This window comes from Musa acuminata, chromosome BXJ1-8 (genome assembly GCF_036884655.1).
Source record: "Musa acuminata AAA Group cultivar baxijiao chromosome BXJ1-8, Cavendish_Baxijiao_AAA, whole genome shotgun sequence".
NCBI lineage: Eukaryota > Viridiplantae > Streptophyta > Magnoliopsida > Zingiberales > Musaceae > Musa > Musa acuminata.
In genome coordinates this window covers 38311661-38339117 of record NC_088334.1, presented here as the reverse complement: position 1 = coordinate 38339117, position 27457 = coordinate 38311661, and the positions used below count along the sequence as shown (strand labels likewise).

The 27457-nt window shown below is 38.0% G+C and overlaps 4 protein-coding genes across 5 annotated transcripts; 1 reads left to right on the top strand and 3 right to left on the bottom strand.

Moving 5' to 3' along the window:
• Positions 1-393: 393 nt before the first annotated feature.
• On the top strand, positions 394-3002 carry LOC135587796 (succinate dehydrogenase assembly factor 2, mitochondrial-like). Its single transcript, XM_065079566.1, has 5 exons — positions 394-551; positions 684-779; positions 868-994; positions 2504-2572; positions 2660-3002. The coding sequence occupies exons 1-5, from the start codon at positions 472-474 to the stop codon at positions 2804-2806; spliced, it is 519 nt and encodes a 172-aa protein (XP_064935638.1). The 5' UTR covers positions 394-471; the 3' UTR covers positions 2807-3002.
• A 154-nt stretch (positions 3003-3156) lies between these two features.
• LOC135587795 (uncharacterized) lies at positions 3157-9487 on the bottom strand. Of its 2 annotated transcripts, XM_065079565.1 has the most exons (15): positions 9224-9487; positions 8186-8280; positions 7891-8004; positions 7269-7373; positions 7115-7186; positions 6148-6260; positions 5940-6074; positions 5783-5851; positions 5278-5365; positions 5103-5174; positions 4922-5022; positions 4728-4845; positions 4590-4649; positions 4403-4513; positions 3157-4046 (listed from the first exon to the last, which is right to left on the bottom strand). In XM_065079565.1, exons 1-15 carry the CDS (start codon positions 9474-9476, stop codon positions 3939-3941), a joined length of 1614 nt encoding a protein of 537 aa, XP_064935637.1. In that variant the 5' UTR covers positions 9477-9487; the 3' UTR covers positions 3157-3938. The 2 variants fall into 2 exon arrangements, with proteins under 2 accessions (XP_064935637.1, XP_064935636.1); XM_065079564.1 differs by having other exon boundaries at positions 4590-4845.
• An 831-nt stretch (positions 9488-10318) lies between these two features.
• LOC135587794 (T-complex protein 1 subunit eta) lies at positions 10319-22055 on the bottom strand. The gene is made up of 14 exons (XM_065079563.1): positions 21897-22055; positions 21538-21798; positions 18179-18304; positions 17899-18102; positions 16993-17162; positions 16770-16905; positions 16582-16698; positions 16310-16429; positions 16112-16210; positions 15946-16035; positions 15272-15353; positions 15099-15187; positions 14946-15020; positions 10319-10713 (listed from the first exon to the last, which is right to left on the bottom strand). The coding sequence occupies exons 1-14, from the start codon at positions 21909-21911 to the stop codon at positions 10609-10611; spliced, it is 1689 nt and encodes a 562-aa protein (XP_064935635.1). The 5' UTR covers positions 21912-22055; the 3' UTR covers positions 10319-10608.
• Positions 22056-25503: 3448 nt separating this feature from the next.
• Positions 25504-26833, bottom strand: LOC103994781 (mitogen-activated protein kinase kinase 9). Its single transcript, XM_009415219.3, has one exon. The coding sequence runs from the start codon at positions 26775-26777 to the stop codon at positions 25704-25706; it is 1074 nt and encodes a 357-aa protein (XP_009413494.2). The 5' UTR covers positions 26778-26833; the 3' UTR covers positions 25504-25703.
• Between the last annotated feature and the right edge of the window lie 624 nt (positions 26834-27457).

Genomic DNA, 27457 nt, shown 5'->3' with positions numbered 1-27457 from the left:
GACTTATTATAAACATATTATCATCATTAATGATAATAATGGAGGTTCGAAATAGAATATAGTCTTGTAATTTTTTTAGCATTGGATTTTTCATGTAAAAAATTTGGTATCTCACTTTGTGATTTATTTTTTTATTAAAATCTATTTTGATAAAAAAAATACTATAATATTTTTCCTAACACCATAATTGATTCTCCGAATAACAAGGCGGAAAGACAGAATAGCTTATTCCATTTTCCCAATTCATGGATATCAAACGAACACCAAATCCACAACACGTGGCGGCACTTCTGCTTCCCAATCTTTGATATGCTGCATACCCCATTCTGTAGTCTATACCGCGCTCCTTGACAGCCGAGTCGCTGAGCCATATCCCACTCTTGTTTAGGAGCTACCAAGTACAAAATCTGGAGTCGTTATATCAATCCAAATCCTATATTGTGGTCCGTTTTCTAGCTCGCGACGGCGATCATGGCGACGTTAAGGAGATCCCTCCTCTGTCTACGCCAAACCCTAATGCTAAGTGATACGAGATCTCCAGTATCCCTCAGGTACCTAGCATTCCTTTGATCTGTTCCCTGTATGCTTCGTTCCTCGATTCGATCCTCCATTCATGCCTCATTTCTAAGTGGTTCCTCGGATCCTAGGGTTTTCGTCTAATTTGGTCTTCTGTCTCGATTCAGATCGCATGTTGGATCCATTTCTCGGTTTTATTCGGGTCATGGGTCGGTTGACGTTGACCTCTCCGACGAAGAGAGCAAGCGCCGGCTTCATAACAGGTTTTTCCCTCTTTATTCCATCGTGTCGAGTCGATTCATGTGTAGTGCGATCCTGCTACCCATAAAGATTGCATCTTGTCGTGGGTAGGTTGTTGTACAGGAGCAGGCAAAGGGGGTTCCTTGAATTGGATTTGGTTCTGGGGGCATGGGTAGAGGAGAACATTCGTGCCATGGATCAGCTCCATATCAGAGCCCTCATGGATGTTCTCGACCTGGTGAGTCTAGCTTACTTCTGTTATACCTTATGCTTAGATTACAGCCAAACCATTGTGGTTTATGGTATACAGGAACCACTGAGGTTCCCTTGTTCTTCTCTTCTTTGACAAAATCGTCTTATAATTCCTTTTATGATCATTTTTGAGGTTCAATAATTCTAGCAACAAAAAGTAATAAAAGTGTTCTTCAATTGTGTCTAACATTTTAAAGACCATCTCATCGTAACAAAATAATATTCTGAGATAGACGAAGGAAGAGCTATTATCATATATTACAACAACTGAAATGATCTTCCAATTTACAATGTTTTCATTTAGATTTGAACCACACAGTTTTTATGTGGATTTACATGTATTTGATCTCTGGAAGTAGTGTTAAACCTTTTCACTAACCAACTTGTGAAACTTTATGCTTATGTTATTACTATTAGAAACAGCGGCAACTCGATTTTTGATGCTTGGATTCATTTTTGAAGAATCAGAACTAGCAGCTATTCTTGTAGAAATATCAAGGTTCTTTGGTTTGAAGAATCTTTAGCCGTGAAGTGAGATTTTAGACAAAACAAACTTCTTTAAAGTAGCTACCAATAACCTCAATCTAGCCTTGGCTCCACGGTTGTGTTTCTTCTTTTCAACTTAGGTGACAGTATTTTCCACCTTGCTAGCTAGATTCACCTGTTGAACTCTGTTACCTAGCAAACAAACATGGGCGTGCCCATGTTGTGTTGCTGGGTAACAACAATCCAGGAGATCCCAATTGTGTTTCTTCTTTCCAACTTAGATAACATACTTCTTTTCAACTTCTAAGTTTGTTATGTTGTTTAGAAGCTTTACTATTTTCCACCTTAAGTCCCAATTGGGTGATTAAAGCTTTAACTATTAAATCTTAAGAAATCTGAAATAACATCCCAAAGGTACTTGCTTGATTGTTTTTACTTCACTATGTTTTGAGATTTACATTTTTTATCTCTTTCCCTCGATTGCCCTTGATCTTCAAATTACCATCATGAGATGTTGATCCTAGTTTTCAGATTGCTACCCATAGACCTTGGATTTTTGTTTAGATAATGAAGGCAAGTGGTTTGCAATGAAGTTGTACTGAGCTGTAGGGTGTTGCATGTGATATCAGGGATACCTGCAGGGTTTGGCTGAACATACATCAAGTTTTTACACCAATCATCTAGTGTGGTGGTGTTTTTCTAATCTTTCTTGATTCCGGTAACTCAAATAACTTGCAAGTATCATACAAGTTCATGCTGTTATTAAGAAGGAAACTTGGAATTAGTACTCGGAAAACAAATTAAGATAGTAACATGGTTCTTATTCCATTAGTCGTACTTGCCACACATTCATGCAACATTTATTACCTACTTTGTTGAGTTTATCTGCAGCTCTCAGTGCCAATGACATTGCTAGATTTTTTAGAAAGATTCTTTGACAAGAGATAATTCTAAAATTGAAGTTTTTATATAGCATTGACACTATCATGGTTTCTAATAAACTCTTCAGGAAAACCCAGATTTGTGGAAGTGGTTAACAGGCCAAGAGCAACCTCCAGAAGCAGTCAAGATTAATCCTGTACAGCATTTGAAAACATGAAATGTTTTCATTCTATCATTTGGTTTTTCTTTTCATGTTTTTGTTTTTTGAAACATGGTTTTGTAGGTATTTTGTGCCATTCAATCCAAGGTCATGTCAAATCTCAACAGTCATGCTGCTCCAGAGACCCGAGCAAATCCTGGTCAGCCATGGGTAAGAGGATGGGATGATAAGAAGGGAGTGGAAGGTGGTCCAACATACGGGAACCAGTGATGCTAGAATCTTTTTGCCACTGCAAATAGATAATGAGATCTCTCATAGATGTTCCAAGTAGTATGTAAGATAATGTCGCAAACACCAGGTCTATGTTATTAGTGATGAAGAATCAGCATGTCATGTAATAATCCAAATTTCTTTCGATAAAACAGATAAATTCCTTGTTTCAAGGAATACCAGCACTAGTTCTCCATGTCGGGTTAATTTGTTTGGAGTTTACTGAATGTTTATTCATGATCAATGTTTTCCTGTAAACCAAAGAAATAACCTGCTCCAATTTCTGTGATCATTAACGTATCAGCATTCCTACTTGAATCTCCTGATCGTCAGTAGTTATATTTTACTCCTGTTATTATTATTTTGTCATTCGACTTGTGATTTTGATCTGAATTATCTTCATTGCGTTGATGTCATGGCAGATTGGTTGGTGAATAATGGGAGAATGCAGATGTTACCATGCTGCACCGTCTTCACGTCCCACCTTCCTCCTCTCAGGTACAATCTACTACTCAGCATTCCTCCTCTTCATTTCCTTCCATAATAAATCAAAATTGACACTAATTCCTAATCATTAACATTCTTAGAGGATGAACTCTTTGGATCTTATAAGTTCAAGCATGAACAGCTTCTTTCTGTTCTCCCTTTTGTTGGGCTGCAAACTGTAACTCGTCCATAAGATGGCCAAATGGACCAAAGAATTCATAATTTTACAGAAACTATGTTTCTGACATCACCTATTAACCTTCGCGATTAAAAGGAATACAAACTTGATAATACAAGTAGCAGGTTATGGGAGAAAAACGTTGGATTATAAATGTGCATAAAGCACATACATTTCTAAGGGAAAGTTAGTGCAGTCATTACATGAAAACAAATCAATTTCTGAACTCAAATCAAAGTTATTTCGTAAAAGAAAGAATATAAATAATTTATATTCCAGTTCTTATTATCCCCTCAGCAGTCAAAGAAGACCAGCTAATGAATGAAGGATAAAAGATACATAATTACAGATAAAGAATGTAAAACGACACATGGTCGAACTGAAGATTAAGTGGAAATTTGGCTTCGACTAGGAAAAATATATTGCTGTGGAAAAACCTGGATGTTGTTGATGGATTCTCAACTTTGATCAACTTGGAAGACCTTGTTGGGCTTTGATCACCAGTTCTTCTGTGGTGGTGCCAATGATCTCGTTTGCTCGCTTCAGGGGAACACAGTAGATTCTTCCAATAGAATCCTGTATGCATAAGCTTGCCATTTTAACTGTGCAAAGGTGCATTAGAGTAAACTAGAGTATACTAATAATGTCTTCGATCCATGGCCTATTCACTAAAATCAAGCAACATGGGAGGACACATACAATCACTGCAAGATATGCTGTTAAAATCTGCCTTTGTCTTCCATTAGGATATTTTCTTGTTAGCTTACTGAAGCAGTAAAACTTTGCATTACATTTTGGCTATAAATCATTTGTCTCTCTCTATGATTCTTTTTCTTTTGTAGTAAGCATCAAGAACTGTCATCATTTGGCAGGCATTGAAAATGGAGTATCATGAACCAAAAAGCTGGAGAAGCAGCAGAATGCAAACTTACTCTTGCAACAATACCAAGTTTCTCCAGCTTTCGGACAGCATCCTCGACTTCAAAGTTGATATCCTCGTGAAACTGTTCTCTAATGAGTTCTTCACATTTGTGGTCAAGATCCTATACTTACATCACATAGGTAGTGAGGATTAAAAAAGAACAATATGGTAGGAAAAGAATGACAACAAGTTCACACCTTTATTGTTAGTTTCCCCTGCTCCATCAAAATGAAGTAAGAAATTATCACCTCTTTGACCTGCACATCCAGATCGCAAAACAATATTAGGACGTACATCAAACAAATCAATAACGGAAACATTTTCCTTGAGGTCACCTCTTGTTGAATCACATCATCGCACAAGTGTAGAAGCGTGCCTCTGCCACTATCAAGTTGCTTGTCATACATGGACTGGGTGATTAGATTTTGGTAGGTCGTCATGTTCTGTTGAAACCTGCATGGTTTTATAGAACTACCGTTTCCAACCTTAAAATCAGCGAAATGTACCGAACAGCTCATTGTATACTCACGTGAAGTAGACCTTAGCACAGTAACCAACCAAACCAGAGATGACGGCAATGACAACCCAGATGTCCGCTTTAGGCATCTCAAGGGAGCTGACAAGAGTAACCTGAGATCATATGTTATCTGTTAGAACCAGAAACAGACGTAAAGCTGAACCAGTCAATTTATGCAAGTGCAATAACTTACAAGACCAAGCACAGCAGAAATGAGGAACTTGACCCAGTCCATAGGAGTCAAACTTGGGTTTTTCTTTTCAGGCTGTTGAATTAGTGATCAACTCAGGGTATAAGTCAAGCATAAATACCATAAAAAGTTTCAATATCTTGTGTATTGCCCCTGATATTTAGTTTAGGAATCTCACCAATACTAGTTCCATGTCAGCCATAGGAATATTTTTAAAATGTTTTACATAGATTCCTCGTTCTATGTGTGTCTTTGTGCTTGCTCGCCTGTAGAAAGTTACAATGAATATCAGGATTTTGCATAATTTCTAACTATTTGAGGTTAGCTATACAATTTTTTTATCATCATTTATCTTTAGTTAAACTAAGAGTTATTTATAGTTTTTAATAAAATCTTCTTAGTTGTACCTCTATCTCTTCTGGTATTACTAATACTAATTGTCTCATATTATCTAACAATAATATCTATAGGCCTCTTGAACACGTGGTATTAGTTTAAATGTTTCTCACACGTTTTATCTTTGTATCTGATTATTCACAAATGAAAACATTCTTCCTATCTTTCATGGTAACTTAAAACAAAGTTTCTCAAGCATGTTAGTCATGATAGAATCCAATCTCTGTGATCCTAAATGCAAATTGGAGATGTCTTTATCTCTTTGCAGATAACTGGAGTGTATCTACCTGTACACAACGATCATCCTGTCAAAAGTTGGCTCTTGGATTGTGATCTGGCCGATTAGATTTCCGATACTGCAGTCAACATGAAATGAAATATATCAGTATATAATATTGACAGATCAAGCTTATAATTAATCAAGTCCGATATAAATATTAAAACCTAAGCTCCAATTTTTCAATTCGAATACGTTCCACAAATATGTCTTGATCCTCTGAATCAGAACTGATTTCATCAGTTTTCTTGGTATCTTTCTTGGATATCAACTTTTCGGTTTTGGAGAATAGTCTCTCGAGCCTGCAATCATCGAATACATCCTAGTATAAGTGAGAGTTATCTATTTTTATTAGAACAAATGTCACAGGAATACCTAGTAACTCTCAGAAACCACATCCAAATACGAGATATGATCATATCCAATTTCTCCATGATAAAGTAATCAGTTGTACGATCAATTCCGATCCCCCTGCGAAAAATCATGTACTTCCAAAACGAAAGGAACATAGGTCAGAAAAATCTTAATCATGAAGAAAGGTTTTCAGCATACTGCAATGGAAATGATGTCACATCATAACTGTGTATTAGATCATATAGACATGGTATTAAAAGATGAGCAACACTAGAGGAAACAGATTATACAATACTCTGTTCATTAATAAAAAATACAATGCATTTTTCGCTCTAACATCTTATCACTCATCATAGATTCAGTAGATAATATTTGTTTCATCAAGGAAAGAAGTATCACATTTCCAAAGATAAAAATTCTCTGATGGTTCCAGTTTGGATTTCATGTGTTATTATCATGGATTGGAAGCTAAGCAACAAAAGTGTAATAAGATGTACAGATAAAACATCTATTCCATTTTACTTCACATAATGAAGTGGAACACTACAGTTGTTGCTGAGAGATATATTTATTTGCAAACATAAGGGAGAAAATTAAAATTTACTGGGAAATCACAGAAAAATAAATGTGACTATACTTGAACATATGTTAAAAAATTCTACATATTCGTGAAGAATACAGGGAATGAAACTTTTTATTTAATTATCATATTCTAATATTAAATTGAAAACGTCTTATAAAAGGATGGCACTATATGGAGAGAATGAGAATCCCATTAATTGACAAGATATGACTGAATAGACGTGATCTTCCTTGACAAAAGGTACAAGATGACCTTAACAAATACGAATTGCATCGAGATATCGCAGTCTTAAGAGCACCAAGTAAACTAAAAGTATGAAATTGGTAAATTTTAGTACATGTAAGTTATGTATTGTGTGCATAAAAGGAGCCAAAAGCACAATGCTCTAGGAGAATAAGACAATACCTTATCAGAAAATCCCGGGAGATTCTCATGAGGATGCTCCTTAAAATACCTTGGCAGAAGCTTCTTGTCCAGCTAGATATCGAAAGAACTACAAGATCAATTAAGGTAATATCAAAGATTTTAAGCACTTCAAGTATATATTGGACCATGTTACCTTGGATTCATCCACTTTGATCGGTAGATTTAAGAGATATTGCCCAAATTGCGCAACTTCAATCTCCTCATCAGTCACTAGTTTGAAGTTGCTCTTTTCCATTACCTGCTTCAATCAGAAAAGAGAAGTTATGATTGTTATGGCTATTTTAACTGGAAATTCGATGCAAATGGAAGTCTTGTTGCTCCAAAGAAAAAGATTTTGGTTGCTAGAAGTTATTTCTCTTTTATTGTTCTAATTTGAGTAAACCAATTGCAATTCAAACATTGATATTTAGGATATATAAAAACTTGTCACCAAAGCAATTGTATCCAACCACAAGATTGATGCAACAGAACTCATGCCAAGTAAAAGACACGAAGCATTGCTTCAGGGACACTTATATGCTTAGGAGGAATCATCCATTAAAAAAGTAGGATAGAAAATAATACTCAAACAATCTGACGAGAATCTTGGAAGGAGTGAATAGGAAGCAATAAATAGCATCTTGCATGTAGAAATCGGATCAGCTTAAATCTAATTTACCAAAACCAAAAACATTGTTCATCTCAGCTGTCTACTGAGAAATCATAACTTCATATCATGATAAAACTGCAGTAAAGTTACCAGGAAACTGAAAAACCTGGAATAAATATGTTATAAAATTCAGTTCCAGAACATCGATCTCCTCATCAGACAAGTGCTGTTGTTCCAATCTCCGAGCACCATGAACAGGATCAAACAGTGAGTAAAGTTGCTGCAGATGCAATGTTGTTGAGATAAAAGAAATCATCAATCAAGATTTCATCTAAGTGAACATAACATAGTGCAAAATAGTCAAAAAACAGCTATGATATTAGTGCACAGTTAACTCTATATTGGATATCTTAAACATTCACCAATCCGTATATGTTGCAAGAATAGGAGAGAGGTAGTACCATAAGATCTTCAAAATGTAGAAGGTACCAAGCTCGAATAGTGTACTCAACTCTTTTGCATAGCCTAAGGAATTCAGCTCGGTCAGTACCAAGCTCTGGAAAAAATGAAAGCAACTCATTCAAAGTCATGAGCGTCGAAATACACAATCAATCATTACTAGTGATTAATTGGTACTTCAAAACTAGGAATATTTATCATATATCAAAAGTGAGATTCAATTAAGGAAGCCAAATTGCTTGGTTATTAGCCCATCAACTACAATCACCAACATACACAATAGCGAAAGAAATGAGGAAGTTATATCAAGAACTAAGCAACTTCTCTTTTTCTTGTCTCCCATTGTTTTTTTATCCAAGGAGTATGATTTAGTAGGTATAAGCTTGTTCCTTCCAAAACAACAAAACTAAACACACCGGTTATAAGACGCACCATGAGCATCAGAGTGAAGCAACAGGATAAACCAGAGGGATGATTAGTTCCTCCCTAACGAAGCCTATTAATTCTAAAAAAAATTGGCTACCCAATGAATAGTATTAGCCTCCCTGGGTGTATAGGTCATCTTAACATTAGAATGTAACATATTGACTAAGTCGGTATAAGTGTTACTGTGGAAAGCAAAAGCTATAGGATTCTCATATAAAAATGACATTAAGAACACATTTAAACCAGAATTTAGTGAAGACAGTGACAAAGACAGTTATAAGGGCGAGATCTTTAAGATGCTGAAAATTTCACCGATCCTAATATATCTATTAGGATTTTATTGTTCCCCTGCTTGATGTCCGATTCCCATTATTGAATTCTGTAAGAAACAATATCCTCATTCAGGCGAACCCTACACAAATCTTTTACGGATTTCTCCCAATTTCTAATATAAAAAACGTTCGAGCTTGGATTTTTATGAATTATATTTAATAGATTGAGAATTTAGAAGGAACCTTCTCGAGCTATAACTAACTACACACAGAAAACAGAGAATCTGGAGGCCTAAAGGGACCCAATCCACTCAAAACCATCTGAGACAAGTGCAGGATTACCGATGAGATACGCCAGTTTCATGATGAGTTTGGGCTTGAGAACCGGAATGACGGATTCGCGCTCCAACCGAATCACATCCTTCTTCTTCCTCTGCTCCTCCCCCATTGCCGCCGCCGGATCCAGGAAGTGGGCTGAGAACGGGATGAGAACGACAAGATGATGGCGACAAGAGATTTGCTTTATGCGGAAGGGGAGCGGGGAGGGAGAGATTGGAATCGGCCAAGGTTTCTTGCGAAGGAACGGGGATCGCATTCGAAGAGGGAAAGGCGGAAGCTTGGAGATGGAGCAGCCGTTGGTCCGTTTGGCTCGTTATATAACCTCTTCACCGGGTGATTGTGATGTGATGTGATGTAGTGTGATGCTGACACCTCCAACATCGTATAAAATATTTGTTGTTTAAATCGAATCGAAGTCGATCGAAATCCAACCTGAATCAAATGTGAAAGTCACACAAAAATCACCGGGTCATTCAATTGGTTCAATATTTAGATTCGATTCAATTCATTTAAAAAAATATATATTTTTTAAATTATTTAAAATTATAAATCAATTAACCAGTTAATCGAATCGGATTAAACAATCTTGAATCGATTCGATAACTCTCGAACGATTCCAGTTCAAACTATTTTATTTTTATCACATCAAATAAAAATAATAATTCAATTTAGTTCCACCTTTAATTATTCAGTTTGAACCGGTTTTAATGGATGGAGCGCTGCTTTCCCTGCCAGTTCGTCCATTACCCAGTTGCGTCTCGGTCTTGTGGCTGAAGACAGATATATCTGGACCGACATGAACCGATGAACCCACATGAACCGATGAACCAACTAGTTGAAACGTACCTTAATATTTATTTTAAAACAAAATAAATATATAAATTCTAAATAAACAATTATAAATAAGATCATAAACATAGATTTCTGATATAGTGAAAAAAGATAATAAGGAAACAATAATATAGTAATAAACTTCTCTTACATCATTATAAATAAAAAAAACTTAAATATTCTTAAGAAATTAAATATATTCGATAGTGAGTTTCCAATAAAGAACATGCAAATGGGCTAGAAACATTATTATCAGAGATCACTTGATCATAGAATCAATTTTTTGTTAAGTGTTTCCAATGGGCTAGAAGTTTCCAATCAAGCATTTCTACCTACAGAGAATACATCACATTCTTAAACCACTACCAAATATCAAATAATACAAACCATGCCAGCGACAAAACTGAGACAACATTTAGTTCAAGCAGGTTCTGCAATCCAAACTTCTCATGTCCATAAGTTAAAAGGGGTGGTGAAGCGAAAAGAAGCAGCTCTCCTGATACACCGACTCTCAATCAAGCTTAAGCGTAGAAGTGGAGACAAAAACTGAACGGGAATCAACGCCGCCGCATGCCTCTTCCACCACGGCCACGGAAGGCTGGTCCACCCTGACCACGACCCATCATAGCACTTGCAGCAGCTTCACCTTGCGCACTTTCCGACTGATGTAGTTGAAAAGGATGTGAAACAAACATCAAAGGTTTATTCAAAATATGATCTAATTCCTAACACTGCCTAAAAATTATTATGAACCAACCGAATAATGAATTCAGTACTATAACGAGTAGCAGGATGGCTCAGAGCAAGATGAATAGTTGAATACCATAAGCTCTAGAGTACAATATGAGAGCACTTTCCGTCTGATGTAGTTGAAAAGGATGTGAAACAAACATCAAAAGTTTATTCAAAATATGATCGAATTCCTAACACTGCCTAAAATTTATTACCAACCAACTGAATATTGAATTCAGTGCTATAATGAGTAAAGGATGGCTCAGAGCAAGATGAATAGTTGAATACCATAAGCTCTAGAGTACAATATGAGAACCACAGCAGCACAAATACCATAACCCCAAAGCAAAGCAAAATGCAACAAAAAAAAGATAAAAATAGAAACCAAATCTGGATAATCTTTTCTTCTTTGTTTACCTTCCAAGCATTTCAACATATATTAATAGGCATATAAAAATATATTTAAGCATTATCAGAAAAAGGCAGCTATCTGGAGTCAGATACAGATACAAGAAGGCTTCAGGAGTTCTATGTGATAGCGTGGATAAGCACCAGGAGTTTTATTTGATAGTGTGCTCCTTGGCTGTGATAGGATGCTTCTTAGTTTATAAAAAGAAATTATAAGAAACAAATCATGCTTTCATATACAGAATGTTGTATATTGAAAAACATGTTTCAAAAGTCAAGTTGCTAAACTTTGAGGTTGTTGAAATGGATACATGGGTTTATTAAAAGAATAGAATATGAAATGTTTACATTTGTGAGCAATTAGGTACACCTCTAGCCGGTGATAAGAAATTAATTTATGAATATATGAATATATCCAAAACAAGGTCGTCAATTTCGAATAATACCGCTCGTACCGGGTGGTATGTACCAGTCCGTCAGTAGACCGATACACAGACCGCCCGCTATCGGGCGAGATATATATATATATATATATATATATATATATATAAAGGCGACGTCTCCTTGTTTTTCTACAACGTCACCCTGCCTGGGGAGAAGAGAGGCGACATCGCAGATTTTTTTTACTTTTATATATAAATAAATATATATAAGATTCTTTTTACTTATATATATATAGAAAGAGGTGGCATCGCCTCATTTTTCTACAATGTCACCTCACTCGGGGAGAAGAGAGGCGCCATCGCCTCGCATGGGGAGAAGATATATATATATATATATATATATATATATATATATATATATATATATATATATCAAGCGATATACCGAAACATATCGCTCGATATACAATACCGTACCGTACCGAGCGTATCTCGAAACTCCAGTATGGTATGATATTCCAATCCTTGATCCAAAGGAGACCTATAAACTTCACAATAGAATGATGTGAGATAGACGACCTAAGCAACTTTTCTTAGAAATCATAGGAAATATAATTGCATTAGTTTCACCAAAGGTTCGTCATGCTGTGGTATACCTCCCGGTATGAGCGATATACACCGATCCAATAGGGGACTGACACGCAAACCACCCTGTACTAGGTGGTATATGCTAAATGACCTTGTATCACTGGCTACAGGGTATGTAATGATCGGAATGGTCAAAATTAGATCGTTAACTTGTACCGATCGATACCTATCAGATTTCGACCGTTACAGACGAACGACTTAGATCTGACTAGTTATAACGATCAAATCCATTTGAAAGGGTTTTTATACCCTTTCCTCCCCCTCTTTCACTCTCTCAAACTCTTCTACCCTCTCAGTATCTTTCTCACTCACTTCTCTCATTCCCACATTTGCATTCTCTTAAAACTTCACAAAACTGTGATTTTTAGTTTGAATCAAGTTTGGAAGGCTAATTAGAGAGGATTTTGGATCACTCCCAAGTTAGAGGAAGAACTCTCTAATCAAATATATGTATTTTTTTCTCGATTTTTGATGATTTATGAGATAATTAAACCTATTCTATGTTCTCAATATCTAATATGTTGTTTAAGGTCTTTAAGATAGTAGAGTAGTGTTAATTAGAGAGAAATTAAGGCCTTTAAAGTTGTGATTAGTACATTTAATGTTGATTTTTTTAAATTAGACACTTAATGAGTCAAATCTTTGTATTTCAAGCATATTAAGGTGATTTACATCTTTGTGATGGTATAATAGGTTTAATTATGTTTTAATTAATTTTTTTAATGCTGTGATTAGTGGTTTAATGATGATTTAATTAAAATTTGACCCATATTGGATCAATTCAATGTCTTTAATACCTATTAGAGTGTTTGACATGTTTATAATGATGAAAGAAAACTAATTAGGGAATGATTAACTATGTTAATGCTGTGATTAGTGTATTTAATATTGATTTAATCAAAATTTAACCTATGTTGGGTCAATTAAAGGAAGGTTGTCGTCCGTGTACTTTTAACAAACGATGACATCAAATGGTTGTGAATGTTACTGGTGAGAGAAACTTGTATATATCCATTACAACATATGGCTAAGGTTACAATGTGGCAAGCTAGACAAGGAGCGAGAGAAACAATAGATTGATCTCATCGACCTCCAATACTACAACGAGAATTCACAGCCGATGTTAGAGTGGGTCATAGCAACAAAGAACCAAGATGATCCTCTATATGATGAGGTGGGAGATCCTCTACGCTATTCACGTATAACCACCAAGGCAATAGAAGAGAAAGCACATCCCCAACAAGAGGAAGATCACCCTCGATTAGAACGTGACGGAAGGAGCCAATCAACATCAAGTCAGACTAATCGAGAAACTAGAGACGCCCAACGTGCAAGGCAAAGGCAAAGGGGAAAGTAGTAGCATCATCGACACTATTGGAAAGAAACGAGTCGGGCGACAAAACACCTCAATCGTATTCAATAACCCGCTCAGTCCGGAGACATGACAATGATGTAGACAACAGTGCCTCGACCGATAATGGCGACCGATAAGGCAATGGATGATTTTGAGTAAATGCGATAGAACCTCCACAACGTAGACACAAAGCGGAGCTCATTGTATTCATAGTCATTGTACTATGGAGAATCTTACGATCAACAACAGAACGAAAATAGTTGGTCATTCTTTCCCGAGCAATAATACGGTAATCAATCTTATGATACGGAGCAACAGATCAGTGGCGAAAGTACTAACATTCTCTAACCTTTAATACATGCCACAATCGTACTTGCCTTAGGAGCCATCTTAGACATATGTGATTCATAATGATCAGACTACAACCATCATCACATTGATGTACCAATGACATACAATGTATTAATATACTATATCATGAGATTAATTTTAGGATTGGGTCTGACAAATATATCAAATTGATATATAGATACATAGGATCGAGGACCCCGATGCATCACCCGTAGAGTCACGTCGTTCTTTTTAGTGGTAGAACCAGGTATAAGCGTTGATCGATTACTTAATTCATTTGAATCTTAAACCTTAAGTTGACTGACAAATAATCTAACAATTCAAATCATTTCATCGTATATAATTTAATATCAATGAAAAAACGACTTGAAACGTACCGCAACGCTACTCCTCAAGCCCAAAAAAGATATATGCCACTATTCTTTCCTAATTTAGATTATTTTTGCTAAAAATATATTATATTTATATTTATTTTCAACTTAAAAACTATAATCTAACTTTTTTAAAGGAATTTTTGGAGCTATTTTGAACCATTTTTTCGTGTTGTCGATATGCCCTATCGTACCGATACACGATACGTCGATACAAAGCGGTACATACCATACTGTCAACCATTTGATAAATCAGTTCGAATCAGTATGGCGAACCTTGGTTTGACTAATGTTATTTCATGCAGAGCATAATGATGGAAAAAGATTCATGCAACGAACCAAAATAGTTGGAACATTATAACTTGTTATGTATTAGAGTATCGATGGGTCAAATTAGATAGATAAATCTTAAAGCTTCACTTCCATTAGGATTTCCCTTGTAACAATAAAGATACACAAAACTAAAAAAATATCTGGACGATTAAGCACCCTTAAAAAGAAATATAGAAATAACAGGAAAGAAAGAACTACATAAATGTCTTTTCAATGATCGAAAGCAGGCAAACACTAAGGACTTAATAGGCCTAAAATGACCTGTCATAAAACTCATGGTTAAAGAAAGCTTCTCTCTCAAAAGAAATATTTACCTTAGGATTCTTCACAGTCTCATCCACACTTAAGATAAGACAAGAAGCTTCCGTTGCAGCATTTATAGCATTGATCTGCAAATCATGTTTATTGATGCTATTAACATTAATTAACACAATTTTGATAGAGAGCAAAGAAAATAGAAAAATTACTTTCACAACTGCAGGTTCCCATACGAAGTTAGCAAAAGAATCAGCAATTCCACCAGTATTTATATCCACACCATAGTTTGAACCTTCCCCTGTTGATGTTGTGAATTCCAGCATGTGTTACTAAAAGCAAACATCCAAGTGATCTCATTTATGAAGAAAAGGAAGAAACTAACCAGACGCATGCTTCTGTCTTAGTTTGTTCAGTACATCAGTTGAATCAAATCCAGCGTTGTCACAAAGTTGCCGTGGAATGACCTGCAGAGTAAGAAAAATAGAACTCTTAAGACTAGAAATCCAAAGAAAATATATAGCAATCCTTCCAGGTCAAAAAGCTACATTCATTACAGGTAAGCTATTCTGGAAGCCCAAGTGCCAACTAGATCACTATAGCACCAAATAAGACACAAACATCTTATTAGAAGTCATAATTTTGTTCTTCATTATAACTGAACATGATTTTTCAAGAGACAATCGTTTCCTTTTCTTTCTTAAAACATGACACTTCTCAATGCTCTTCTTATAATTCACATTTTAGTTGATCCTAATCCTATAACATGTTTGTTCTCTTTTAGTTCAAAACCATTCAATGTGAAATAACACTGTACATCCCCTCCATTTGAACTATCTCATGTTTTTCTAATCTTCACAATCCAAAGATACCAAAACATTTACACTTTACTGCCTAAGTTGCACAGCATTTAAACCTACTAAAGGAGTTCCAAAGAAAAATAGACAAGAAAGTAGTAAAATTGATGGCAAATTGATAACTCTCTAAATGCTCGTGCTCAACAGATATAACCACCAATATATTAAGGGAACTAGGACATAAATACTCATTGTTGTCTACCTCAAGAGCTTTGGCATACGAATTGATAAATAGCTGTGACTTCCCCGCTATTGTACGTGCATGCTGTCTCAAATATCGGCTTAACTCCATCTGTCATTGACAGAAAAATATTATGGTCCGAAAGAGATAAAGTAGAACAAAACAATGCTTTGCTACATATAATTACATCAATAGCGCCACCACCAGGCACAATGGTAGAGTTCTTTAAAGCTCTCCTAACAATCATTATAGCATCATGAAGGCTCCTTTCTGCCTCATCAATAAACTGAAGAGGGATAGCAAAAAAATTAATGACAATAAGAAGCTGTGTGCATCAAGATCTCAAAGCCAACACAAAGGAACACCACCACTTCAAGCAACAAACCTGATCTGCACCACCTCGGAGAACAATGGTTGCTGTCTGACCAGAAGGGCAGCCATTAAAAATGTTAAACCGTTCATTGCCTACTTGTCTTTCCTCGAACACTTCACAGGATCCGAGAATCTTGATACAAAAGCAGAGATACTTATGAGAAATTAGAAATTATATCAAACCAAAATGCTTTGTTTTCAAAATCAAAGAGTTCAACAAAATAAGCATAACTCATGCATCATGTCAATAACTAACAATGAAAAATAAGCAAGCATGACAGAAACCTCATCGATGATGTTGTTGACAGATGTCTGAACAGTTCCACCTGTTGCAGCAGCAACTCGTTGTAAATCTTCCTCTGTGACACGACCGGCACAGAAAATATCTCGATCAGCAAAATACTGCACAAAAGGACAAAGTGTTATGGTTCAATGTACTATGACTCAAGTGACTAACAACTGACTGAAGATACCTGAGTTGCAAGGTCACCAATTGCCAATCGAGAGAGGACAATTTTTGCACCACTCTTGACACACTTATCTAGCTTATCATAGATGATATTCCATTCAGCATCAACAATTGATTGGTACTGTAATGGATCCGATAGCCTACAGAAGAACCAGAAGGCAAAAGTATATAGAGAGAAAGAGAGAGAGAGAAAGAACTATATATAAATGAAATTGGAGCTGGTGTACCTGATTTCCGCATTTTCTTTCTCTGACTTCAGTTCCAACTCAATGTTCAATAAAAGTATCTTCGGATTTACAAATTTCTTGGGCTGTTGCTCGAAACCAGCATAAGAAAATGTCTTTTTAAAAGCAACACCATTAACAAGAAATGAATCTCTCATGTTACCCCCAGGGACCTACACAGATAAAGCCAAATTTTAGATGTTGAAATATCTTCCAAAAGCTATATCTTCGTTCACAATTTCATTATTTTAGCTTGAACTGGTTGAAAGGAGAAAAGTAGCCGTGGAACTACATATTAATACTAACAGACAGAAAAGGCAGGAAGTATCCAAAATCATACTTTTGTATGTCGAAACTAGAAGCAAAAATGCAAGATCGCGTTGAAAGCCAAATTCCAGGAAAATATCAAATATTAACTTAGCATTTCTCTATATTAAAATAATGAGCTAATTTTTGCCTGTAAGCAAGTATAGCCAAAGGATTGAAAAAGAGAAAATCCCCCACCAACCAGAAAAAAAAAACTATGACACAGTATAAATAATCACTATCAAGCTTCTCACTCCCACAAGCAGCATATAGATATTTGCTGCTTTAGATACTCTCAAGATATATGGATCTTTTAGTTAGAACTCGAACCAAGTTTTGGCATTCAAGTCATGTATCTAAACGTATCTAATAGCTATACTTTAAAACAATGAGTAAATGTTCGGTGTAAAATGGAACAGAAACTTTTTGCGATTCATTTGAATAATGAGGAATCTAGATGGATATGTTGTCCACATGTGAAGCAACAGTAGGATAAGATATTATTACTCTGCAATTTGATACTCCCACAAAAAAACATAAAAATTATAATAGGAAGTTCAAAACTACTGAACTAGAGGACCATTTTAGGAAGACGAACATGACCTTTTTTATCCCGATCATATTAAGCCTGTCGTCGTTGCCAATAGCAAGGACAGCATCCACAACTATGGAAGCAAAGAACTCCTTCTCACCACCTATTAGTTTCGAAGAAAGTGTTGTAGCTGCACATTTTGCCAATAAAGATTTCTTTTCTTCAAGGCTTTTCCCCTCTATGCTTACAGCAAGTTCTTTAATTTTGTTAATGGCCTGAAATTTGTTATCCAAAATTTGGTTAATGAGCTTCACAACCAGTCATAAGAAATTTCAATTTTCAGGTACTCACCAACGAGGATGCAGTTCGGTAACTTCGAATAAGATTCTGAGGGTGAACTCCATCTTCAATGAAAGGTTTTGCCTCCTTTAAGAACTCACCAGCAAGAAGCACAACAGTGGTGGTTCCATCACCAACCTGCACCGGAAGGAGATGCATCTTTGAGGCCTATCTACAATGGCTCAATACTAAAACCAGCCTCAGGTCAAGAAAGACACCGACAAGCAAACAGAACTAGTTTAAACATCAAAAACATATCCAAAAAGATGCATGCTTTTATAATTTATAACACCAGTGCTTTATGTTTGCCTAGGACATCAAATAAGCACAAAATCTAACCACAATTAACACTGCAACAATTAACAACAAGACAACAATCACCTGACCAGGAACACAGCAAAGGAAGGTCCAATCACCATAGAGGCAAGAACCAGTTAAAACCAACCAGCATTAGCCAGATATCAGTAAGCCCATAAAGGTACAAGGGCATGAGTGAATTTGTCAAATTGAAACTAACAAATATCACATCAAATTAAGTATAAGATAAAAAGTCTAGCACTGTAAAAAGAAGTCCATAAATGCATGAAACCAAGATGATGTTGCTTTCACCAGCTAAAAGAAACTCTTGCATTAAAAAAGGTTTGCTTTTTTTTGGATCATGTGGTTAAAGGCTCCTATATCTGAGTTACTAGGCTAATGGACCTCTTAGGCCAAATCATGACATCTGGTATCACAGATTACTAGTAAGCAAATGTGTGGATGAATGGGGCCCAGTGATTTAAAAAGCACTAGGCATCAAAAGGCGCCAAAGTCCCAAAATGCCCGAGGTGCTAGGCACTCGCCCGAGCGAAACGAGACGCTTTGAAATATTAAAATATAAAAAATATATAATATACTAGATAAATATGATTATATAAATAAAAATACAACATTAAACGACTATTAACAGTAGTTAGAGAGGGAGAAAATAACTGTTAAGAAGGGGAGAAAAAGTCGCCGACAATGGAACTTTCGGACAAGAGCAACAGCGGTGGAGGAAGCTGTGAATGGCAGCGGTGGCAGCGAAGGAAGCTGCAGATGGCAGCAGCAGCAGCAGCAACGACAGCGACAGCAGCAGAAGTTAAAACGACATCATGGGTGAAGGAAGCTTCAGAGGTGTCCATCGATGGCGAAGGAAGTTGCGGTCCTCTACCTCGATGGTGGAAGGAGCTGCACATGGAAGCAGTAGCAATGGAAGGAAGCTATGGACGAAGGCTAGGCTGTTAGACCTGTCCATCAACAACAAACGAAGCCTCAGTTCGCCATGTCTGCGACGGAGGTAGCGGAAGCGTCGGTGACAAAGGCATAAGTTGTTCTAGGGTTGATGGCTCGAGGGTGCATGGGGTGGCTTTTTGCAAATAAAAAAGTGGTTAGTTGATTCAATCGAACTAACTAACCACTGTTGAGCCGAACTAGACTTAAAAGTTTGGTTCGGTTGCTTCATTTGAACCGGGCCCGAGGCGCCCAAGCGACGCCTCATTGAAGTGCACCGCCTAGTGCACTCGGGCCTCGCCTTGCCTCATCCAAGCGCCTAGGCGAGCGCCCATGTGCCTATTTAAACAACTGATGGGGCCCAATCAAGTGGGCAGCGCAAGAGGCATATCACAATGTAGACGCAAGACCAGACCATGAGATTCACACACCACCAAATAGGAAATGTCTCCAGGATATGTAATACGCCTTCACAATGATGTCCAATCTTTTGAATGAAGAAGTTTTTTATGGCCTAGTTGCTCTCGGTTATGACAATATACAAGAACCACATTGACTCACTACCAATGACACAAGATGAAGCAATTTGGGTTATATGATTGAAGGATCATTATATCTAAATTACTAAGCCAATGGGCCTACCATGAAGAGTCATGACAAGAACTTTTTGACTTAAGCAACTTCCAATCCATTAGTTCAAAACCAACAACACCAACACTACAGGATATTCATGTTAAACAAGATTCTTTTTTATTTGGACCAACAATTATTCTTTAGTTTGCTAAGAACAACACAAATTCATTGGCCACAAGAAATTGTAAAGACGGAAAAAAAAGGAAATGCCTTGCAATATAACTTGGATTTAGCGCTAAATTGTTCATATTTTGTGTGACTGTAAAAATTTGGATACTTCACAGAAGTTCTCCAACATCAGTAGAACCATCTGTGAAATTTGGCATGAGATTAGATGGTTCTCTAGCAAATGCAGATTTCCAACACCGTGGTAAATAACCCATGAAGAGGTGCTGTAGCTTCTGCTGTCAATTACATCTGGGTTCAAGGAAATAACGGGATCTTTAGGAACCAGCAAAACTTAACTAAGATAACAATTAAATATATCCTGAAATTTACAGAGTTAATTTCCTATTGAGAGCAGGATTCAAAGACAACCTTGCCAATGGGGACATATTAGCACACTGGGCATAAAGTCAATATTGATTATCCTGATACTTCACCTGCTGCATGTAATTCTTCACCTGATACTTCACCTGCTGCATGTAATACTTCACCTGCTGCATTGGATTAAGAAGCCAACCTAACCTTCCTTTGCATGAGAGTGCACCACATTGTGGGCAACAAGTAAAAAAGGAGAATATGTATCAGGTGAAGTATTACATGCACTCAAGCACCCTTAAGCTCTAAGCTCTTTCTAATATTTTCTTAGATTGAGCCTTGGACAATGGCCTCATCAGCCCCCTTTTCCTGTCTCGATAGGTCAGAATCCATTGACAATCCGCACATCAGACCCTTTGACGTGGCACAGTATCACTCAAGGAAAGGCCCAGGTGTTTCCCCAGTCTAATCCAGTAGGACGAGCATAACTGACCTCATCATAAATGTTGTTTGCATGTTATTGTTAAGAATGAAGGTGGAACTGGCTGTGTTAAAACACAAAGCTGCTATTATTTTTGCTGGTTTGAGTTAGTTTGTTGATTTTTTTTTCTTTTTGCAATACTGTTGGAAGATTCCTAGTCTTGTAAATGCATGAAGATCTTTCAACAGATTCTTTTGGCTAATATTATTTTTTTACTTGCTGGAAAACCTACAAAATACGTCCCTGACAAAAATGCAAATTATACAAACACAATAAGCAAGAATAAAGACCGTAATTTTTGTAGCAAAGCCACTAGTGCTCCAATCTTCATCATCAGACCCCTAAAAGTTGACACCCATTCCATGTTCCCGGCGATTCAATGATTATTTCACAATAAGCAAGAATCAAGACTGTAAGTTTTGTAGAAAAGCCACTAGTGCTCCAATCTATATCGTCAAAACCCTAAAAGTTGACACCTATTTCATGCTCCGGGTTCCTACAGAAAATCTGGGAGGCGGCATGTTACCTCGGAGTCCTGTGACTTAGCAATGTCAACGAGAATCTTGGCAGCGGGATGAATGATGTCGAGCAGCTTCATGATTGTGGCGCCGTCATTGGAGATGGTGGTGTTGCCCTTATCGTCGTGGATGAGCTTGTCCATTCCTCGGGGGCCCAGCGTCGTGCGAACCGCGTCAGCCACGGCTGTGCAAGCATTGATGTTGCTCACCACCTGCGCCTTCCCTTGCGAGGTGTCCGTCCCTTCTTTCAGCAGTATGATCTGGGGTTGCTGCAATCATCACACCAAAATATCCAAATGGTTAACCGGTAAGCCCTAAACAAGAAAAACTGCGACAAAATAGATATCATAGAACAGAGATCATGTACCATCATCGCCGCCATCTGAGCGGAAGGAGGAGGCGAAGTGAGAGGCGGAGGAGAGGCGAAGAGAGAAGGAAACCGAAGGCAGCTACGGCTTTTAGCAGAAGGTGGAAGGTTCGAGCGACGGAGTTAGGGTTTAGAGACGAGCCACGTTGGGCCGTCTCAGCTGAAACCGGAGTCGGGCGAGTTGGCTCGCCCGTAGGCCACATGCAGGTCGAATCGGGTTCAATTAAACGGGCCGGATCGGGCTTGCGTTGTGCTAACCACCGAACCCGTTGGCTCAAGACAACCCATCCTCATCTTCCCTATGCCTTTCGCCTTTCCCAAAACCTCACTGGGGTGACCACGGTTTATGAACCCGTTACAATTTTATCAAATTTGGAACTAAAATTGAATCGGAAACCATTAATTTAGTTTCGATTTTGATTTGACCCACTAATTGTAATTTTTAAAAATAAAGTACTTTACCAAGACCCAAATCCTATATTAATAAGTTTTAAATCTAAAGTACTAACCACTATACTAAGGTCTTATTTATATTTTATTTTTATATTTTTATATTTAATCGGTTTGAAATCAAAATATAATCATATTGCCTTGTTCCAGTTCGGTTCGAAATTGTCAAACGTTTATCTTATTTAATTTATATTTCAAACCGATTCAATTTCAATTCGATTCTAATTTGAATTGAATCCGTACCCATGATTAGGGTGAACCATGTTTTGCAAAATAGAGAATCAAAACCGAATCGGTTTAAGGCGATTGCAGTCTCCAAACTATTGATTTAGATTTTATCCACTAATTTTAATTGATGAAAAATTACTATATATATACTTATTCTATTTGAAATCATTGATTTTGATTTTGATTCTAATTTTTTAAAATGGAAACCGGATTAGCTTTACTTGTGATTCAATTTGAAACCATTAAATTATTAGCCTAGTTGGATTCTCATTCAAACGAGATGATGGTCGTCTTTATTTAGCTGACACCTAAATCTCGTTCGATCGATGTGGCAGCCAACATTTATCTTTCATTTGTTCAATTCCTTTCTCATATTTATCATTCGTTTCTTTTCATCTTCTAACAAAATGGCTACGTAGCTAGTTTCAAACTGCAGTCTATTGGCATGTTAATGGGACCTACTAGGACGTTCACCATCAGCTAGCCGACTGGTGCTTTGTGCTCGTACGATTAAATAGTGTTCTTTTTTATTCTTTTCATATAAATAAGGAGTGGTTGATGGCGGCATGGCTCCCATATCTTTGTTCTGCTCTCTACCGTCAGATATTAAATAGATGGTCGGCGATCTAAACGCTTATGTCCACACGTTTCACGTGGTGAGCTTCCTATTTAGAGCTCATTTTTAGTATTGATATTTTTTATTAGTTATAATTGTTTAAAAAAATTAATAAAATATTTTTATAATTTACAATCCTACTAATTCATCCCATTATACTTTTTTTTTTCTTCCCATGACCCTACGATCGTCACCTACGCACTATGCAATTACCAAAGCTCTTCTAACTCATGCTTCTTATCATTTGATTACTGCTCCCTCATTCTTTTCAACTCATGTTTCTTATCGTCTCCTAGCCAACACTTTCTGTCGTCGATGCTTTGCTCACATTTCATGCAATCGATCATCGTCATCAAGCTTGTGCTCTAACATAGTTCATTATTGTTTAACTATGCTTGTCATCTTCTCGATACTATACTCCAAGAATGAGTACTAGAAAAAAGAAGAGGAGAAAGACGAAAAAGAAGAGAAGGAAGAAAAAGAAAAGAAGAGTGGGAGAAGAGAATACGAGGAGAAAAAAAAATAATATTTATGTCTATTTTAAAAAATAATTTTAAAATTAAAAAAAGGATTATAAATAGTAATCTCGTAAATGTAGTGGTCGGTTGAGATATTTTCTTCCTGATTTTTTGATTGTTTTCCTCGCATGTGGGTTTCTATCTTGTTTTTGTTGCTTCATAGTTGTCTTGGCTAACCTGCGTTGATTTTTATCGAAAATCAAGATATAAAAAGATAGATAAAAAGAAAAATTATAATAATTTAAAATATAAAAAAATTATCAAGAAAAAAAAACTTGATTATAACCCTTACTACTTTACGGTGTATTTATCGATTTTTTCTTAATATGACTTGATGTTCTCACGAGTAGTTTAGACTCATGACACATAAATAGATTATGGTTTATCATATTCTTATTTAGAATAGGTAGTCTAAATTAATCAAATTATCATCTTAACACTCCAAGATTAATTTTACTACATATAAGTACAATTTTTCCTTCATAGTAAAAAATCTCTCCATCTCTTTTGTTCAGCATCTATTGAACTTATGCTTCGTAAAAATTTCATCTACTGTGTTGATTTTATTTTTTGATGAAATAGAAAAATATTCATGCTAGTGATGAACTTGAATCTTAATGAAATATTAAAGTTTTTCTTACTTTCCTTCTCAATAATTTGGTAAATTTTCATTACAAAATATTGATCTTTTAGGGTTTACACGACTGCTAGCCATGATGATCCAAAATCTCTCAAGGATAGAAAAGTCCTAAGGTACGATGAATATGAAAGAAGGTGTGTGTGCTAACCTTGCAATATCAAGATCGACTTGATCTTTCCACCATTGTTTGTGATCATCTCTTTTGATTTACTTAGTCTCTTTAGTCGTCGTTTTGATTTTTCATTATTTTGTCATGAGTTTTTTATAATGATGTGACTTAGCAATTTTTACATCAGATAATAAAAGATTCCTTCACGGCAGAAGGAGAATAAAAGAAAGGACGAAACATTCAACGTTGGGACCTAAGGAAGAAAGTTCTAAGAAAAGACGTCATGGTTCTTTTCTTAAAATTAGTTTACCTTAAAATACTTGGGAGCTATTTGGATTGCATGGCCATGAAAAATAATCTAAATCAATCTTCAATCTTGTTCATTTCAAATCAAAATCGAATGGATAAAGAGTCAAAACTAAATCGGGTCAACACTAATTTTGATTTTAATTCAGTTCTAAACCAGTTGAAAAAGAGAAAAAAAAATTAAGACACAGATTGATTCCATGGTATGGTGTTAGTACAATGGCTAGCATTTTAAATTTGGATTAAATTTTGGTTTTTTTTTTTTTTGTCAATCGGAATCAGCAATTTTGATCAGGATGAATTAGTAATATTTCAAGTATAATAGAATAATAATAACAATACTTTATATCATTATCTCATGACTTTTAATAGTACGTCACATGTGCATTTAATTTATGGCTCATGCGTCCTTTGTGACGCATCGCTATCCAAGCAAACAGGAGCCGGCGGCAACCGTTGTTGATGTGTCCGGGCCGTCTCCCAAACCAGGCGGCAGCAGCTTCCGCGAACCCCTTCCTTGTCGTTCATGGAGTTACGTACATCACTGGTGTAGGGAATTATGACTCCTTAATTCCTCTCCTCCCTTCTTCCACTCACCAACCTATACTTGTCTTATCTGCAGCTGCTAGTGTGCAAGTGGTTGTTGATATAGTTAATCGAAAATAAGGGGATATAATCATCACTCCTAATTAACATCATGTTGTTGATTAAGTTTTGCTAGTATTATACCACCAAGAAGGTGAAGAAAAAAAGACTTTGATTTGCTAGCTCAAACATCTTTACAGAGCGGATGACATCAACACCACTCCTAGCCAAGAACTCGTCTCCAGTGCGTTTCACTGGAGAGTCGATGTCCTCCCTCTCAAGTAAGTGGATTAAAGAATTCCAAGAAAGCCTCCATTATGTACATGGGAAACGACACAGCGGGCGGCGCGGCGAGTCACGACTCGTCCGAGCCTTCCAGGAGGAGGTCACGGAGCGCCCGCTCCGAGTCGACTCGGTCAGCCCCCGCAACGAAAGGGTGGCCCAGGAGCTCCGCCACCGACCACCGCTTCCCGCTCTCTTTCTGCAGGCAGCACTCGATGAAGCCCCGGAACTCGCCCGACGCCGCACCCTCGGGGACGGCGCATGCGGCCTCGCCGAAGCAGATCGCCACCATCAGCGCCGCCCAGTCGGGGCGCGCCCCCTCCGGGAGCAGCGGGAAGTGGCCGCGGTGCAGCTCCAGAACCGCCAGCCCCAGGCTCCACACGTCGGCCGCGTAGGGGTCGTAGTCACCGCCGTGGGACACCGGGTCGAACCGCTCCGGGCTCATGTAAGCGCACGTGCCCACGTAGGAGTCGCAGGGGTCGAGCGACCGCCGCAGCACCTTGCCCACCCCGAAGTCGGCGATCTTGACCTCCCCGGCGGCGTTGATGAGGAGGTTGGCCGGCTTGATGTCGCGGTGGACGATCTGGCGGGAATGAAGCTCGGCCAGACCGAGGAGGGCCTGGCGGGCGATAGCCGCGAGAGCGGGCTCGGGGAAGGGGCGGCCACGGCGGCGGAGCAGCACGTCGAGGGACCCGCCGTCCATGTGCTCGAGGAGGAGTGCGACGTCGCCGGACGAGGTGGGGACGACGGCGTGGAAGCGGATGACGTGGTCGGAGTCGACCGCCCGGCGCAGGATGTCGACCTCGCGGTACACCTGGCGGCGAAGCGAGACGTCAGCAGCGTCGGTGTTCACCACCTTGAGCGCGTACAAGGCGGTGGTGCGGCGGTGGCGGACCTTATAGACGGTTCCCCCGTTGCCGTGGCCGAGAACCCGGATCTTCTCGAAGTCCGAGAACCGGAACTCGGCCGACGGCGGGGTGGCGGCGGAGGCCGAGGCCGAGGCGGAGGAGAAGGCAGAAGACATGGAACATGGCGGCAGCAGGGGCGGGAGCGCGAAGCGGAGGCGGCAGTCGGCGGTGGCGCCGGTGTTGGGGAGCTCGAGAGTGAGGTTGAGGTGAGGGAGCCTTCGGTCGCGGACGACGGCCATGCGGATTGGGGGAAGTCGGGACTCGATTTGGGAACGGTTGGAAAAGAAACGATAGGTGTGGGCTTTTATAAAGAGTGAGCGGAATGCGGATGAGTGAGCATGTGGTCACCACCTTAGGGTCGATTACCCAGACCGAACCGGTGGGAATATCCCTCGTTGGCGGCGCCAGGGAGGTGAGCGGATCCGATGGTGGCCCGTGACCGAAACGTGGAGCGGCCGAGGAAGCGAGGTAGAAAGAGGTAAACGTTTCTTATTTCCTAGCAAAGCGACCCCGGGAATCGGACGTTTAGTTTTTACGTCAGAGTGGGGCCTGTCCTTTATCTTCTCTAGGCTGTGGACGACATCCTTTATTTTTACTGGCGGTGGCCTGTTGGGTCACGATTTTGGGTGATGGTTAACTTACCACCACTATGCGTGCGTGGAGTCTGCCTCAGGAAAATATCGCATGTGCTCTAATGCTTATCTATAATTTAGATTATATCAATATAACAATATAATAATTCCACCATCATTATTATAATTTGTGGTCCCACACACGTAATCATTCTAATAAGTAATCCATTACATCAAAGTCAATGATTTGCGCAGCAGCACATCATATCCATTCCCAATAAATAAATATTATATAATTACATATTATATCATGGCAAAGGAAGCCATTAGGTCACGTGATCGAGGGT

Coding starts and splice junctions, on each gene's coding strand:
- LOC103994781 (XM_009415219.3), bottom strand. CDS start 26,777: ATGGCCGTCGTCCGCGACCGAAGGCTCCCTCACCTCAACCTCACTCTC.
- LOC135587795 (XM_065079564.1), bottom strand. CDS start 9,476: ATGCGATCCCCGTTCCTTCGCAAGAAACCTTGGCCGATTCCAATCTCT. Junction 8,005..8,185: donor TACATTTTGAAGATCTTATG/GTACTACCTCTC, acceptor TTGCATCTGCAG/CAACTTTACTCACTGTTTGA. Junction 7,187..7,268: donor TCAAAGTGGATGAATCCAAG/GTAACATGGTCC, acceptor TTCGATATCTAG/CTGGACAAGAAGCTTCTGCC.
- LOC135587796 (XM_065079566.1), top strand. CDS start 472: ATGGCGACGTTAAGGAGATCCCTCCTCTGTCTACGCCAAACCCTAATG. Junction 780..867: donor AAGCGCCGGCTTCATAACAG/GTTTTTCCCTCT, acceptor TGTCGTGGGTAG/GTTGTTGTACAGGAGCAGGC. Junction 2,573..2,659: donor AAGCAGTCAAGATTAATCCT/GTACAGCATTTG, acceptor ATGGTTTTGTAG/GTATTTTGTGCCATTCAATC.
- LOC135587794 (XM_065079563.1), bottom strand. Junction 18,103..18,178: donor ACCGAACTGCATCCTCGTTG/GTGAGTACCTGA, acceptor AACAAATTTCAG/GCCATTAACAAAATTAAAGA. Junction 17,163..17,898: donor ATATGATCGGGATAAAAAAG/GTCATGTTCGTC, acceptor TTATCTGTGTAG/GTCCCTGGGGGTAACATGAG.